This window comes from Ctenocephalides felis, unplaced genomic scaffold (assembly GCF_003426905.1).
Source record: "Ctenocephalides felis isolate EL2017-DRISC unplaced genomic scaffold, ASM342690v1 CF-g0.4_SCAFFOLD_02258, whole genome shotgun sequence".
NCBI classification, from domain to species: Eukaryota; Metazoa; Arthropoda; class Insecta; order Siphonaptera; family Pulicidae; genus Ctenocephalides; species Ctenocephalides felis.
The window spans coordinates 1-16,344 of NW_020538412.1; the positions used below are offsets into that span (position 1 = coordinate 1).

Here is a 16,344-nt window from a genome sequence, read left to right on the forward strand (position 1 = left end):
CTGGACAAGGATCTATAGATGTTGGGTCTATATATAATTTATATTTATAATTAAAAGAACTGAATAACGTGTATATAAGTTTAATTTATAATAACAAAACAAGTATAAAGCATCTCACTGATATAAAAGTATTTAGGTTAGGTTATATCTTCACTCTTCCAAGGGTTGATGCACAAGAGGGTGAGATTGCATTTTTCGCATCCCTCGAGCCCACGCAAGTGTTGCACGATGCGCCGTCGCCAACTTGACAGTTTGCGACGTTCTTCACACGCAACGTGTCTATGAAGTTGGTATTGGCGTTTCTGGTTGTTACTCTCGCCGCTAGGTGTAGGGAGACGCCATATCACTCCCCCCAAGATGAAAGTTAGCTATCTGTCAGAATAGAAATAAGGTTAAATGTGTGTTGTCAAATATTGAACGCAACTTTCTTTTTGGCTGTTTTCTTTGTAGGTTCCTTTGATGACTCCCAGGGATGTGTATGAAGTGGTTGAGAAAGTGATTCGTAATCTGCATCTGTTTTATTTATATATGCTGGTTTTAGCCTTTCAACAGCGAAGTTCTTTGCGGCCCCATTAACGCGAAGTTTGTAAATCCTATCAGAAACTCGCTCAAGTATTTCATAGGGTCCTCTGTAAGGTGGTTCCAAGGGCTTTCGTACATGATCTGCTCTGAGGAATACATGTGTGCATGTGCCCATATCTTTCAAAATGAAAATCTTGGATTTGTTGTGGTGGGCTGTTGGAGTTGGTTTCAATGCACACATGATTCGGCGATGATTCTCTAGAAAGACCTGTGGATTCTGTGAGTTATTAGATGTATTGAAAAAATCACCTGGAAGTCTCAGTGTGGTTCCGTAAACCATCTCTGCTGCTGATGTCTTGATGTCTTCCTTGAATGAATTCCGTAGACCAAGTAGTACGTAGGGTAGTGTCTTGATCCACGGTTCAGAAGAACACATCAGTGCAGCTTTTAGGGTTCTGTGCCAACGTTCTACTAAATCCATTTGCTTGAGGGTGGTATGCTGTCGTACGTGCTTTTCTTTGCACCAACTGCCTGTGCCAAGGACTTGAAGAGAGATGACTCAAACTGCGTGCCTTGGTCTGATGTTATTGTAGTTGGTGTACCAAATCTGGAAATCCAGCACGTAAACAATGCTTGCGTGACTGTCTCAGCTGTGATGTCTCTCAGTGGATGGCTTCCGGCCATCTTGTAAATCTGTCAATAATTGTTAAGCAGTAAGGAAAACCATTAGTATTGGGTAAGGAAATTATGTCAATATGAATATGAGAGAATCTTTCATCAGGAATAGGGATGTGCAAAGGATTGAAATGATTATGTTTATGGATTTTGGACTTTTGACAGGATATGCATTGACGAGTCCAAGTAGCAACATCCTTTCCAATTCCAGGCCAAACATACCGGCTGCGTACTTCCCTGGATGTAGTCCTGATGCTTGGATGAGAAATACCATGGACTACGTCGAATGCAGTTTTGCGGAGGCTCTGTGGGAGATAAGGTTTAACAAAGTTTGACTCAATTATACAATAGATCGGAAAACCATCCAATGTTAATTTGTGTAGTTTGAGAGAAGTTTCTCCACCAAGCAGCTCCTGCATTTCTGGATCCAAGCTTTGCTCTATACATATTTGTTCAGCTGACAGTCTGGTAGGCATTTCAATAGTGTTAATTCTTGATAATGTATCTGCCACTACATTTTCTTCACCTTTCACATACACAATTTCAGTAGAGAACTGGGATATGTATTCCAATTGCCGGCGCTGCCTGTCTGACGCCTTTTCAGGTCTCTGCTGAAATGCATATGTGATGGGTTTGTGGTCTGTCTTGATAATGAAATGCCTACCTTCCAGCAGGTATTCAAAATTTTATGGCCGCAAAGATGCCTAAAGCTCGCGATCATATGTTGAATACCTCTGTTCCGTGGATGTGAGCTTTCTGGAGTAGAAACCTATAGGGTGCCATGCACCATTTTCTTCCTGCTCCAGAGTGGCTCCAATGGCTGTTGTTGACGCATCTGTTACCAAACATATATTTGTTGCAGCAGCTGGATAATGAAGTAAAGCGGCGTTTGCAAGAGCATTCTTTACGTCCTCAAAGGCTTGCAGAGATTCTGGGTTCCAAGTGATAGGGGTTTTATCCTTCTTGACTGAACTACGTAGGTAACTGTTCAGCGGTGCTTGCAGTTTGGCTGCTTTTGGGACTGATTTCCTGTAATAATTCAGCATTCCCAGAAACCTACGCAGTTCCAGAACTGTTGTTGGCTGTGGGAAGTTCAAAATCTTGTCCACCCGGTCTGTAGCTGGAGAATAGCCTTTCTCACTGAGCTTGTAACCCAGAAAATCTACTTGGGACTTGCCTAGGACGCATTTGTTGGTGTTGATGGTTAGAGAATGTTCTTGCAAACGCTCAAAAACTATCTGCAGGTGGCGATGGTGTTGCTCCATGTTCTCAGACATAACCAGAATATCATCCACATATATAAACACAAAGTCAATGTCTTGGAATATGTGGTTTATGTAGCGCTGGAATGTCTGAGTGGCATTCTTCAGTCCAAAAGGCATGCAGAGGTACTCATATAATCCCCATGGAGTTATGATGGCAGTCTTCTGTATGTCCTCTTCATGCATCGGCACCTGATGATACGCTTTTGCAAGATCTATTGTTGAAAAAATTGTTTTATTGTGCAGGTTTGTAAAAACATCACTGATTAGTGGAGGAGGATATTTGTCTGGTTGCGTGCTTGAATTAAGTTTTCTATAGTCACCACAGAGTCTATAAGATCCATCCTTTTTTGATACCATATGTATTGGACTTGCCCACGGACTGCTTGAAGGTCTCAAAATGCCCCTGTTCAGGAGATTTTGTATCTCGGCTTTTGCAGCTGATGCTTTCACGCCAAAAATCTTCCTGAACCGGGCAGCGACTGGTGGACCTGTTGTGGGAATCCTGTGTGCGAAAAGAGATGGTTTAATTGTTAGTCTCTGTGGCGTTCTAGTGATTGTTATATATTTGTTTAGTAAGCTCCTGAAAGGTTGGTGTGGGTTAATTGTGGAAATGTTAATGTTCTGGGTCTTCAGCACTTTGCCATCAGAGGCTAAGCCTGTCGTTGAATCAATTAGTCTTTTGCCTTTCAGGTCTATTAGTAGATTGTAGTAGCTTAGCAAGTCTGCACCGATTATGGCTGTTGCCACATCTGCTACTGTGAATTGCCAAGTGAAGGGTCTGCGCAGCGAAAGGTCCAGCTCGAGAGTCCGCTTTCCATAGGTGGATATTCGGCTGGAATTGGCTGCATACAGAACAATCTCTTCCTTGGCACGACCGGTTGCAAACTTGCTAGCTGGAAGAATCGAGAGAACGGAGCCAGAGTCTATAAGAAAATTTATCCGTGTTTTTCTGTCTGTCACACATAGTCGGAGCTCTGGACAGACAGAATTAATATCACCATCATTACTTGCTCCTGGTGTTGATGGTGACTTTAGTTTTCCGGCTTCAGGAGAGTCTTAACCAAACAGGGTTCTATGCATTTGGTAGCCTTCTCTCCAAACCTGCTATGGTAAAAGCATAGCTGTGATTTGGACGGCGTCTTTGATCTCCCTCTCCTGTGCCTGGAGTGACTTCTGGTCCTGCTTCTCTCGTCATGTTCTCTGCTATGTTTTAAATTCTCCACTTCTGTCGTCAAGGCATTTAGTTTCTGCATCATGGCAAGCAGAATTTCTTGGGTGCGGTCACTTCTTGGTTCAGGTGCTCTGCTCGCTGTGGCCATCACCGATGATGGCAGTCCACAAGTATCTACAAGCCTGTCTGCCATCTCGCCAATGGCTTGTAGCCCAATGTTTTTCGATACAAGCAGTAGAGGCCGGATGTGTTGTGGGAGTCTGTCCAACCAAAGTTTATGGATGATATCCTCCGAGATTTCACTCCGAGCCAGGTCAATCATTTCCCGTAGTAGCTGGGATGGCTTTTTGTCACCTAGGACAACGTTTGTTAACAATTTGTCTACTTGCTTTGACCTCGACTCGGATACTCGGTCTAGGATTATGCTCTTCAACGTGTTGTATTTATTTTCGGTTGGCGGATTTCGCAACACATCGCTTACCAGGTGTAAAGTGGACCTGTCCAGAGCACGCAATACCGCCGTGTACTTCGCATGGTCGGATTTGATCCTATCTCCAAGAAACTCTGTCTCAATCAACAGGAACCATAGATCAGGAGCATCTTCCATGAACGGGGTTATTGTATGCCTGCCCACGTTGTAAATTTGTTCCGTTTTTAAATCATTGTTCACTTGGTTGGAGTTGCTCGCACATGGCGTGCGAACTTGAGTTTCGTCAAAATCGATGAGCGATCGATTTAGATCTTGTGAGGCTTCAGTGTTTGCGGGTGAAGACATTATTAATGATATAGTATACCTCGCTTGTAGTATCAAGATCAGAATTCAGCCACGTGTTTTCTCAGTCGCGGTCACCAATTATATAGATGTTGGGTCTATATATAATTTATATTTATAATTAAAAGAACTGAATAACGTGTATATAAGTTTAATTTATAATAACAAAACAAGTATAAAGCATCTCACTGATATAAAATGTATTTAGGTTAGGTTTATATCTTCACACTTCCAAGGGTTGATGCACAAGAGGGTGAGATTGCACTTGCGAGCCCACGCAAGTGTTGCACGATGCGCCGTCGCCAACTTGACAGTTTGCGACGTTCTTCACACGCAACGTGTCTATGAAGTTGGTATTGGCGTTTCTGGTTGTTACTCTCGCCGCTAGGTGTAGGGAGACGCCATAGATCTTGTTCTGTAATCATACGTGCTTTTAATAAAAATATGAATTCATTGTTCAATGTTGATCAAAGTACAAGATCTTTACATGAACGCGGAAGACGCCATTCCTAGAATTGACACGTACAATGCATAATATATAGAGTCAGAATTATTTGTATTAACCAGTGATGTCTTAGCCAAAAGTCTGGCCATAATGTCTTAGAGTAGTCTTAAATAATCTAAGTGGAGATTATGTCTGTGAAGTAAAGCAATAAATACAGTGTAAAACATTATAAGTGGATTTTTATTGGAACCAGAAGTTTGTCTCTTCCAGCGAATACCTTATTGAAAGGACCCATTAATCTGAAGAGAACTCGCATCAAACCAGTCGATCAAATATTATTCCTACTGCTCGACCCAAGGCATCAGGAAAGGTTGGACGGACATTATTACCATATCGCATAAGAAGCTACTACAGTAACCAATATCCAGGACTGTGGATCTTACAACAAAAGGACCTCCAACCCATACCCGAACCATACTACCAACAACCATTATATCATTTCATGGTGTCAAGCGGTGGATTTCCTTGTAGTGAAGTGTTAGTTTTGTGAATTGTGCTTGGTGAAATCTGGATCCAGTTTTCTTCGCACCCAGAGGCGGCAGGGTCATTAAAGTAAGCAGAGTATCCAGCAAGCAGCAAGACCAGGACTAGCACGAGGAACTAAAGGCACCAAAGGTGGCAGCATTACCGAGATAAACTACGCAGGCAGATCGACGCAGACTTCTTGACTAAGGCTCACTCCCCAAGTAAGAAAAACCAATCCTTCAACATATCCAGACCAGAACATCATAGTCGTCAATTTTTTTTAAAATTTTATTTGTCAATTAGAATATAAATAATAATATTTTGTCAATTTGATTTTTTTTTAAGTATTAGGATTTTGGTTGTACTTGGGTAACATTTTTGTAACAACGGGCAGTTCGATTATTGTTCACACCACTATTATTTTGTTGACTTCACATATCACACGTCAAGGTTAAGTTCAAGCAAATATTGTAAGCTAAGCATATTTTTAACAAAAACAATTACGAGCATTGCCAGGTCCGAATTTCATAACAGAAATATTTCAAAGTAAAATAATTGTAAAGATTAATAACAAAGTCATCAAGTAATAATATAAAAGACTCAGAAAGTAATATTGAAAAGTTAGTGACTCTAGTTAATGACTTTGAGTATCCTATCAAGAGTAAATTTACATCTGTTGATCTTTTCATTACGTCGCGATTTTTAATGTGGCTTTAAATGCCAGTATAAAGGCGAAATGCCTAAAGGATTTAGTGTAGCCATTGTGCCACTTTTCAGGCGATAGTGCCAATCCTTCATATCAGATAGCCTAATATTAAATTGTTCAAAAGAAACAATAGGTATCTGACAAATAAATAATTAATCAGGGTAGGAAAAACCCGAATGGAGACTCGTAAGGTTAGTGAAAACCGCGAGATCTTAAATATATTTGACGTAATTTTGATGACTTATAAGACTCATGAATCCGCGGGAACGAGTCAATAAAATCTTTCAAATAAATTTATTTCGTTATTTTCATTTTAGGACCAAAACACGCTCGTTGATTTTATCGATTTTATTAAATATTAAATGAGAATAAATTCCAACTATTAATGTTGAGTATATAAATAATTTTAAAATATTACATAAGAATAAAAATTTTAATCTTGAATATAATATAAAATGAACTTTGAAGTTTTGTGTGAAAATAATTGAACTTGAAAATGCAAATTTCAATAATAATTAAATTTAATCAACTGCCCATATCACAATACAAAATGTTACAGAAATGAAGGGGATAAATTTAAATTAATGTCAATAATAGAAATGTAACTATCCCCATAGAACAAAATTATAAATTGAAAAAAAATAGGAAAATAGAAAAAGTCCATGTTTGAATTATTGATACAAAATGATTTCATTTTTCAATCCAATTGGCGTTATATTGAGCGTGCAATATTTCCTAAATTTTCTCTACAAATATAATAAATTTTATTTTGAAAATTAATAAGCGATTGAGTAAATTTGTTTTCTATTATTTGCGTAAATTGAAAATAATAATATTTTTCCTAATTGAAATTTTTATAATTGTTCACACTAATTTCGATTATTTGCGTTAATAACATAACAAGCTTTATCATATTTCTATTTTGAAATTTGAGTAAAGAAATATCACGTAACATTCGGATTCAAACCTTAACAAGGCACGCAATACAAATTTGCTTATGATGTATTAACTTCGTTAATGTTATGAATCTTGATGTATTTTACAAAACTTTATTTTATTATTATTCAAAAATTTTGTGAAGTATTAATTGGCGTCATATTTTTATTCTATTGAAATTTCATTAATTTAATATTTTAATTTTGATTTTTGAATAATTTTATCGTAATCTATTTATTTCATTTGACATATTAATACTTTCGTAGTTGTATTTTTATTTTTATAAATAACTATGAATTTCGAGCGTTCAAAGTAGATAAAATAAAACCAATAAATTTCTTTGAAATTAATTTCTATCACCTTAATTATTTATTCACTTATAAAAAAGTAATTTTAATGCATAGTATCAATAATTCACATGGAATTAAAATACAAAAAATAAAAATAATAATTTGTAGCAAAGATTCCGAAATTGAAAGGCCACTCATTTTTTATTAATACTGACATTCTAAATATAATAATTTTAAATTAATATTTTTGTATTGCATATTTTTATAAAACAAATAGAATGTTCAGAATAGAATTTGAAAATAAATTAAGAGGGCCCAGAAATGTATTAATGTAAAAGTATGTGAAACACAATTATTAGATTACAAGACGAATTATCACTATCTTCCATTTCTATCTAGATGTAATGCATAAGAATGGCAACAAGTGTGCAATCTATTTTTTTTTAAAATCTTCGAAGATTGATACAAGATTCTCATACAGCTTCAGTTAGAAATAATCGCGCGCGCATTTTTAACATCCTATTAAAAATATTGAACTGAATCTGACAGAGTATTTTGATCATATTTTAAATTCGAATCAAATAAATAAAAAAATTAAACAATTTATTATAATATTAAATTTGTGAAAAGAAAGAGAGATCTTGCACCTTGTTAATATTCTTATGCAAATAGAAAAATTGTTTTTATTATTTTATTGAAACTAATTAATGATAGTGATAATGGATCAAATAATTAATTTTTAAATTTTTAGAAGTTTTATTGATGTATATAAATCAATTAGGTCACAACTTCGTTTTTGTCTACTAATCATTTTAAAGCAGTCACACAAGTTATGCAACTATGCGAATTCATATGGCATTAGGTTGCATACTGTATCCAATAAGAATATCCGAACAATGTAACTAATTATTGTTTATAATATTTTGCTGTATTATCAAAATCCTACTTTTGAAATTAAACAAGCTGTTGAAACTAAATCAAAATAATTTTAATGAACTATTAAAAATCACAATATGCAGCAAAGTATTACAACAATATTAGATTTTTTTTTATGTTAATTTTTTTTTATTCATATTATCATCAGAATTGTTATCTAATTACTATATTGCAGACATACTACAAAATTTTATACTTTTACTTTTTCATATTTTGCAAATTTTCAAATTTTTCTCTCTTTTGCTATAATCAATTGTACCATAGATTACTATTTTTCATTTATCGAGGACGATAAATTGTTTTAGAGGGGAGGAATCCCAAATAAATTGTAATTTCTTTGTTTTTTTTTTCTTTTCAATTGTTAGAGGACTAACAATATTCTTTAGGGGTGGCGTGTTCTGTAATCATACGTGCTTTTAATAAAAATATGAATTCATTGTTCAATGTTGATCAAAGTACAAGATCTTTACATGAACGCGGAAGACGCCATTCCTAGAATTGACACGTACAATGCATAATATATAGAGTCAGAATTATTTGTATTAACCAGTGATGTCTTAGCCAAAAGTCTAGCCATAATGTCTTAGAGTAGTCTTAAATAATCTAAGTGGAGATTATGTCTGTGAAGTAAAGCAATAAATACAGTGTAAAACATTATAAGTGGATTTTTATTGGAACCAGAAGTTTGTCTCTTCCAGCGAATACCTTATTGAAAGGACCCATTAATCTGAAGAGAACTCTCACCAAACCAGTCGATCAAATATTATTCCTACTGCTCGACCCAAGGCATCAGGAAAGGTTGGACGGACATTATTACCATATCGCATAAAGAAGCTACTACAGTAACCAATATCCAGGGCCGTGGATCTTACAACAAAAGGACCTCCAACCCATACCCGAACCATACTACCAACAACCATAATATCATTTCAATCTATACCTAAGCAAGGGCAAGGGACCATTCAATCACAAGATGAAGAATACAATCGGTAATAGTAATGAAAATAAATAAGATTTAAATCTAGCTCTAGCTATTATTCCGAATTTTGATGAAAATGAAACCAATGTCCGTGCATTTATTGATGCATGTGACTCGTTACATGTAAATTTGTTACCGGAGGAAGCACATAAATTATTTTTAATGGTAAAAAGAAAGTTACCAAGTAAAGTATTAGTTAAAGTTATTCGTAATAAAATTGCAAATTATTCAGTATTAAAAACACATTTATGTAAAGAATATTATGACCAAACTTCTGTTTCCACTTTATATTCCAAACTATCTTAAACAATTTTCAAATGAATCTGTTAAATCTTTTGGCGATAGAATTTTAGATATAGTTGATAAAATGTTTAAAAAAGACTGCGATTCTCAAGGGCAAGAAATATCGGAAAGATTACGAATTGTATATATGGAGACGGCTCTTAGAAGTTTTGTCGATCGTATCAAAATTCCATTAACAATTTAATTAAATCATATAGATTCAATGACTTAAATCAGTGGTTCCCAACCTTTTCAGTGTCACTACCCCTAAACAAGTATGAGAGTGGAGTTTACCCCTAGCCAATTTAAAATAAATAAAACCACACAAAATCGATGAAATATGTTTATTATCTAACTCTAACTAATTCTAAGAAATTGCATGTTTAGGTAACTAGTAATATAAAGTTATATGTAAATCTTAGAGTACTAGTGCGAAGGTTGAAATTGCTTTGCATTCACAAGTTTCACAATATTAGGTTCAGTTTCACTCAACGAGCATCTCATATCATGCTCAATGTTCATACGATTTCTGGCTTTTGTTTTTAATGTAAGAAGAGTTGAGAAACCAGTTTCATATCTGTAAGTTGTAGCAAATGGAATCAAGATCTTTAAAGCTCTGTCAGCTATGATGGGATATTCTGCAGCTGCTTTTCGCCAAAATGTGCTGAGTTTATCATTTTGAAAATCAACTTTCAATAAGTTATTTTCACGCAGCCCGAGACACATGCTGACATATCTTCGTCCTTGAATATATCGACGCAAGTAGAAAATGGTCTTAAAATCCAGGAGTAGCACTCACGAATATCCATGTCGGGAAAATATTGCTGCAGTGAGTCTATCACGGCAGTTAAGTGTTGAACCACATAATTTTCAAATGTGATTTTGTCTCGTTTATTATTTAGTAATTGTTCACTTAGTTGTGTAAACATTGACACATCACCAGCTTGAACTCTGCGTTGGTAAAATTCCAATTTGCGTAAAAAACTTGCAATTTTATCCTGCAGCATCAAAATATTTGTTTTATTTCCTTGCAGTGAAATATTCAGATTATTAATTTCAGTGAAAAAATCAGCAAGGTACGCCATTTTTAGAACAAATATATGGTCTTTAATTTTGTCATAATATTCTTTTTCTTTTTGAGTTCTCTGGTTTTTCAATTTCTTCTCGTAATTCATAGACCCTACTTAGAACTTTGCCTCTTGATAACCAACGTACCTCTGTATGGTACAAAAGTGCATTAAATGCAGCACCAACTTCATCACACAAAACTTTAAATAATAACTGGTGGTAGTGTTTTTACAGCCAAAGCGTAACGGTGTATCAAACAATGATAGTTGAAAACTTGAGGAGCACTTGTTTCACAAAGACTGAAAACCAGAACGGACGCCATCATGGAAAGTGCCCCGTCTGTACAAATACCAACCAGCTTTAACTAGTCCAGGCCATTTTCCTCAATAAACTCTTTTAGAGTCTGAAATACGTCTTCGCCGCGAGTAGTAGTGGGCAAAAACTTGCAGAACAAATATTCCTCCTTCACATCATCATTTTTAATGTATCGTGTAAACATTAATAATTGTGAACACGAAGCAACATCTGTGGACTCGTCCAACTGCAGTGCAAACATAGGACTTTCCTTTATTTCAACAATAACGGTTGTAGATATCGGCACTCATTTCACATATGCGAATTGAATGGTATTGTTGATAGTAGTATTTGGTTAATCTTAGCTATATGTTGCTCACCTATAACAAGTGTTACCGCATCTAATATGCAAGGTTTGATGAGGTCCTCTCCTATAGTGTGTGTTTTTTTTTTATTACGTGCGATACGATAAGCAATTTTGTGATGAAGCTGAAGGCACGATTCATTTGCTTTCTGTATGTTGCCTGTAGAATCCATGCGCGAAAACTTCAGAATCTTCTCCTTTTTCTTAAAAAAATCTATATTTTTATCTGCAACTGCTTGTGAACTTTAGCAAAATGTTTTTTAATTTGTTCGGTTTCATGCTCTCCGAATTAAGCACTTTATTACATAAAACACACTGAGGCTTTTCTATATTTTTGTCTGTGATGCTTGTGAAACCCCATTGTAGAAATGCTTCTTTATAATCGCTTTTTGCCAGATGGAATAAAAGCCATGTCAAAAACACCTGTAGGTACCTAAAACAAAAGTTAACTAATACTACCTACAAAAATAAGTCACTCGTGACAATATAAACGTGATTTAAGTCTTTAATGATGCTACCAATTTTGCAGTGACTGAAGATTTAACTTCATCACATATTAACGTAATTGAGAATTATGTAAAAAAAATAGAGCACACCGCTAATAATTGTGTTTTTTTTAGAACAATATAATCAAATAATTTTTCTAGACGTGTAGTTCTTGTAAGAAATAGGTCATACAATTAATATGTAGGCATGCCAATCGTAAAAGTTTCATTCAAACATCGCATAGACCAGTATCCTCCACCTCAAAATAAACTGGTTGGTATTGGTATTTAGCCTTGAGGCAAGTTACATGAACTTCCCGATTTGTAAATAATCGACTTAATCTATAATAAACAAATTAATTTACGAGTGAATTTATTACACATAATTGAAAACGAACGAACACGTTAACTCGGAGTATTTTCTAGAAGCAAACTTTCGATTTTTATATTGAACCAGTTTCCGTAGAACTTTAATGGTTTATTCATACCAACTACTCTAACGTTATATACCAAGTAAATCGTCTAATTTTAATTTTAACAAACGTCGACAAAACTACAAATTTTCTCAAACTTTGATGATTTTTTAAAATTAATCTACTTGTCGTAAGGCCGTAATATTTCAGTAAGTTCTATAAGACCATTATATACATCGTCAAAGAAAGTTTCATAAAAATTGTCTTAATTTTTCAAAAGTTAATTACAAGAAAACGGTTCGATAGATTTTCACCTAAAACTAATCAGTATCATTTCCAGTTAATATCTTTCGAACAGTTTTTGATTTTTTAAAATCGATTCGGTAGAATGAGCTTAAATGTGGACGAAAAGTTTAACACTCTTTTTCAAATTACAAAGAAACGGCTATAAAAATTACTTCGACGTCTAACTGGGTGTTGTCGATTTACTTATCCTAACCAATACACTTTTAAATTTGTTATATAATTCAACTACTGGCGTGATCGGTGATTAAGTAAAATGCGACGTTTGATACTAATATGTTTATTATAAAAAAATATGTTGAATATAATGGCATCAGATAGTTGGTGTTTCTATACTGAGCTCTAAACTTATACTAAATAAAAATTATTAAAAATTAACATTAACAATATTAGCCCCGCCCGTAAGAGGCGGGTTACATTAATTTATGAAACTGAGGGGAATGATTTCTTAGACTTATTTCAAGTCATTTTGCAGACACATAAAAAGCTATCGACGCGGATGTAGACGGTCCAGACACATAAATTAAGCTCAAAAATTAAAATATCTTATATTACTAATGCGTTTGTACTTGAAAGTGTGAAAGACATGCAGACGACGGTCCGCGTGGCCTGGCGACGGTTCATCGTATCGGAATACGAGACGATGCGACACCATTACAAAAAAAAAAACAGTTTAGGTTACCTCCATTGGGAATCCTTAATAGCTATTATAACTACCGGCTAAACTAACTGGGATGGATCATTCGTTTTATTAACGTTTGACCGGAGCTAGTCGCAAAATATTGCGCAGTGTGCAAAAGCAGCGTGCCCATTCACCGGTGAATGTGCACTAGAGATGGGTAACTCACTCCGGAGTTATCACTCCGATACAACTACTCCCTCGGAGTGAATCCGAGTGGAGTTATATCACCGGATTTGTCATATCCGACTTTCCCAAACTGGTACTAAATCTGTTACCGCGTTTTTGCTTTTACACAATTATATAATTGTGTAAAAGTAATATTATGCTAATGGAACTACCCAGGTCCATTTACGGTTTGGTTTTTTCTTAAAGCAGGTATTTACTATTGTTAGCTTGTGTATGAGTGCAAAGTCAACAAGTTGCTGTCCCCTGTTATTCCTTGTGCCAAAGCCATGTTCTTTCACGACTAATTCCTGGTATTTTTTGATGTGCCCACCTTCGCGTTGAAGTCACCCATAAGTATGACGTGTTTGTGCGCCGTTTTTAATGCTTCCTCAATTGACTCATATAATTCGTCGATATCCGTTTCTTCTGCATCTGACGTAGGAAAGTAGACTTGAAGAATGGATATCGTATGACCTCCTATGTCTATATTGAGTATGGCTAAACGCTCCGATATACCAATAAAGCTTTCTATGTTATTTTTTATCTCCTTGTTTATTATGAAAACCTACTCCGTATTGACCTGCTGTCTGTCCTCTGAAATTCCCATTATATCGTAGTTTATAGCGCTTAAACAATTTTCTAATTCTAATTCTCGTTCGTAAGTTGATAGAGTCTTGACATTGAATGTAAGTATTTTAAGTAAGCAATTTTTATTGTTGCTTTTGTTGCTTGGTGTTATAGTTTTCTTTGGAGGGGTGGTCATAATCCTCCACGGTGACCAACGGGTTGGAGGATATTGTTATGTTATGTTTGTTGAATAGTAGTTTGTTGGGTTTATATGGAGAGGAGCAGCTGTTTGCTACGCATTGCTTTTTGTAGTTTCTTGTCCCTGTGCTGTATTTTTTGTAAGGAAATTTAGCATGCTCGGTTGTTTACTCCTTCGGTAATGCTGTTAGATCTTCTCAGTGATATTTCTTGATGTTGTGGCTTATTTTTTTGTTTGTCTGTGTAATTCTTCCTTTCGACATTTCTTCTGTGAGTTTTGATGGCGATGCAGAAAACTTTCTTTTGGATGTTTGTTTAGGTATGACTAGTTTGTCATATTTAAGGAAAGCCATGTTGCCATTTTCTCTCTCTATTTTCAGCTGTTCTTGTAATTGTCTTCTTTTTCTAGGATCTGTTTTGGGTAATCTTCCTTCATATAGTAGCACGTGTCGCGCAGTGCTTTTTTCTGTTTCAATATATTTATCTTAGTGCTGAGATTTGAGAAGGAAGGATATCAGAGTGGGTCGTGGTTTATCGCCCTTTTTCCTAGCCTTCTAACTACTTGTAGATCGGCATCTGTTAATTTGATTGAAAAGTGTAGGTCTAACCAATTGAGCATATGTTTTTGTAAGGTTTCGTATGAAGATTCCAGTTCTTCGATACCGAAAATAACTATGTTTCTTTGTCTCGCCTGTTTTTCTAGGAAGTAGATTCTCTTCTCTTGGTTGTCTACTATCTCCTTGAGTTTCACATATTTCTTTCAAAGCAAGAAGAATTTTTCCTCTAATATTCTGTTGATGTTTTGTGTGACCTGTTCTGTGACCTTTAATACACTGTTACGAATCTCTTTTTTCTGGTCGTCAAGTTCCAGCTGAATTTTTTAAGAGCTTTCATAATTTCATTCATGATTATTTTGGAATTAATTTATAGTTTATTTTTGTAAGTTACACCCTCTAGTGGCGGCGATGCTCTGTCACCGATACGCGCGCTTCCTAACGGAATGGATAGTGATGATTGTTTATTTCGAAAAGATGGCGTTATTTATGTAAAAATATCGCAAGATGGCTTGATAGGTTATAAAAGGTGTTTATACTTGGGCTGCTGCTCACTACTGACAGTTTATTGTCTAAGATGGCCGCGCACACGCCGTGTTTACACAAACCGCAGCAATTTCGCTTTGACTCGCACGATGGTGTTTTTGTACTTGGGCTGCTCGCTCACTACTGACAGTTTATTGTCTAAAATGGCCGCGCACACGCCATCCGTAAATGGACAACCAAACCGTAAATGGACTGGAAGTTGCCGAATGGACATAAAAACGAGATTGATTACATTCTCACAAACCAAATTCGATCATTTACAAAATTCGAGGGTCTTAAACCTGAACTACCCATCTGACCATCGCGCCATCAGAGGTGCAGTAAAAAATATCTAAACATAAACCAAGAGAGCGCGTTTCACCAATAACCAGTTTGTCAATTCAATAGTGCAAAGGAAATAGAAATCTATAAGAACCATCTTAATATCATTACCTGTGCTAGCAAATCAACAAGCAAGGGATATGATACAAAACTATTACGATACCTTAGGAACGCTATTTTAGAAAGCCAACAACTTGCACATACCAAGAACGTTGTGAGATGCACAAATAAAAGATGGTCAAAGAGAGTAACATCGTGGAATGGGTCCAGCGGGTAAGCGAAATCGTGGAAGACCACTAACCAGATGGGAAGACGACCTGAGACGAACAGCTGGCACGATCTGGAGAGATATTGCACAAGATAGAGAAGCATGAACATCTTTGGAGGAGGCCTATACCCAACCGGGGTTCTTGCCGAATAATATTACATATTACTATAATGTTCATATTAATATTACATATGACTATAATGTTCTGTATATACACGCTTATGTTAGGTTAGCAATAATCATGATATAAAAAATTTGTAAATAGGCAAGAAATAAAAGGCTTATTTATTTATTTATGGAACTACCCGATATAATATAATTCTCGAATGGAAATAGCAGAAGAAAAATTAAAAAGCAGAAGTATTATTATTGGTGAAGTGAAATATTTTAGGATAATGTTTTGCTTTTATTACAAAGTTTAACTACAATATTTTTATATACAATTAATCCAAAAAATCAATTATTTTCTCATCAAAAGAAAATAATTAAATTAATTCGATTCTCAAGTTTACGTTTGGTCAGCACTGTTAAAAATTACGAGCATGAGTCGATCATGTGGTCGATCGAAAAATTTTACAACTCGTCATTTATTTGTGAATTATTTTATTGATA

At 35.4% G+C, this 16,344-nt stretch overlaps 2 protein-coding genes across 2 annotated transcripts; both read right to left on the reverse strand.

Annotated features, from left to right (window-relative positions):
- Nucleotides 1–406: 406 nt before the first annotated feature.
- LOC113380619 lies at nucleotides 407–1,003 on the reverse strand. The gene has a single exon (XM_026619790.1). It carries the CDS (start codon nucleotides 1,001–1,003, stop codon nucleotides 407–409), a length of 597 nt encoding a protein of 198 aa, XP_026475575.1.
- An 8,927-nt stretch (nucleotides 1,004–9,930) lies between these two features.
- On the reverse strand, nucleotides 9,931–10,589 carry LOC113380620 (zinc finger BED domain-containing protein 5-like). Its single transcript, XM_026619791.1, has 2 exons — nucleotides 10,304–10,589; nucleotides 9,931–10,247 (listed from the first exon to the last, which is right to left on the reverse strand). Exons 1-2 carry the CDS (start codon nucleotides 10,587–10,589, stop codon nucleotides 9,931–9,933), a joined length of 603 nt encoding a protein of 200 aa, XP_026475576.1.
- Between the last annotated feature and the right edge of the window lie 5,755 nt (nucleotides 10,590–16,344).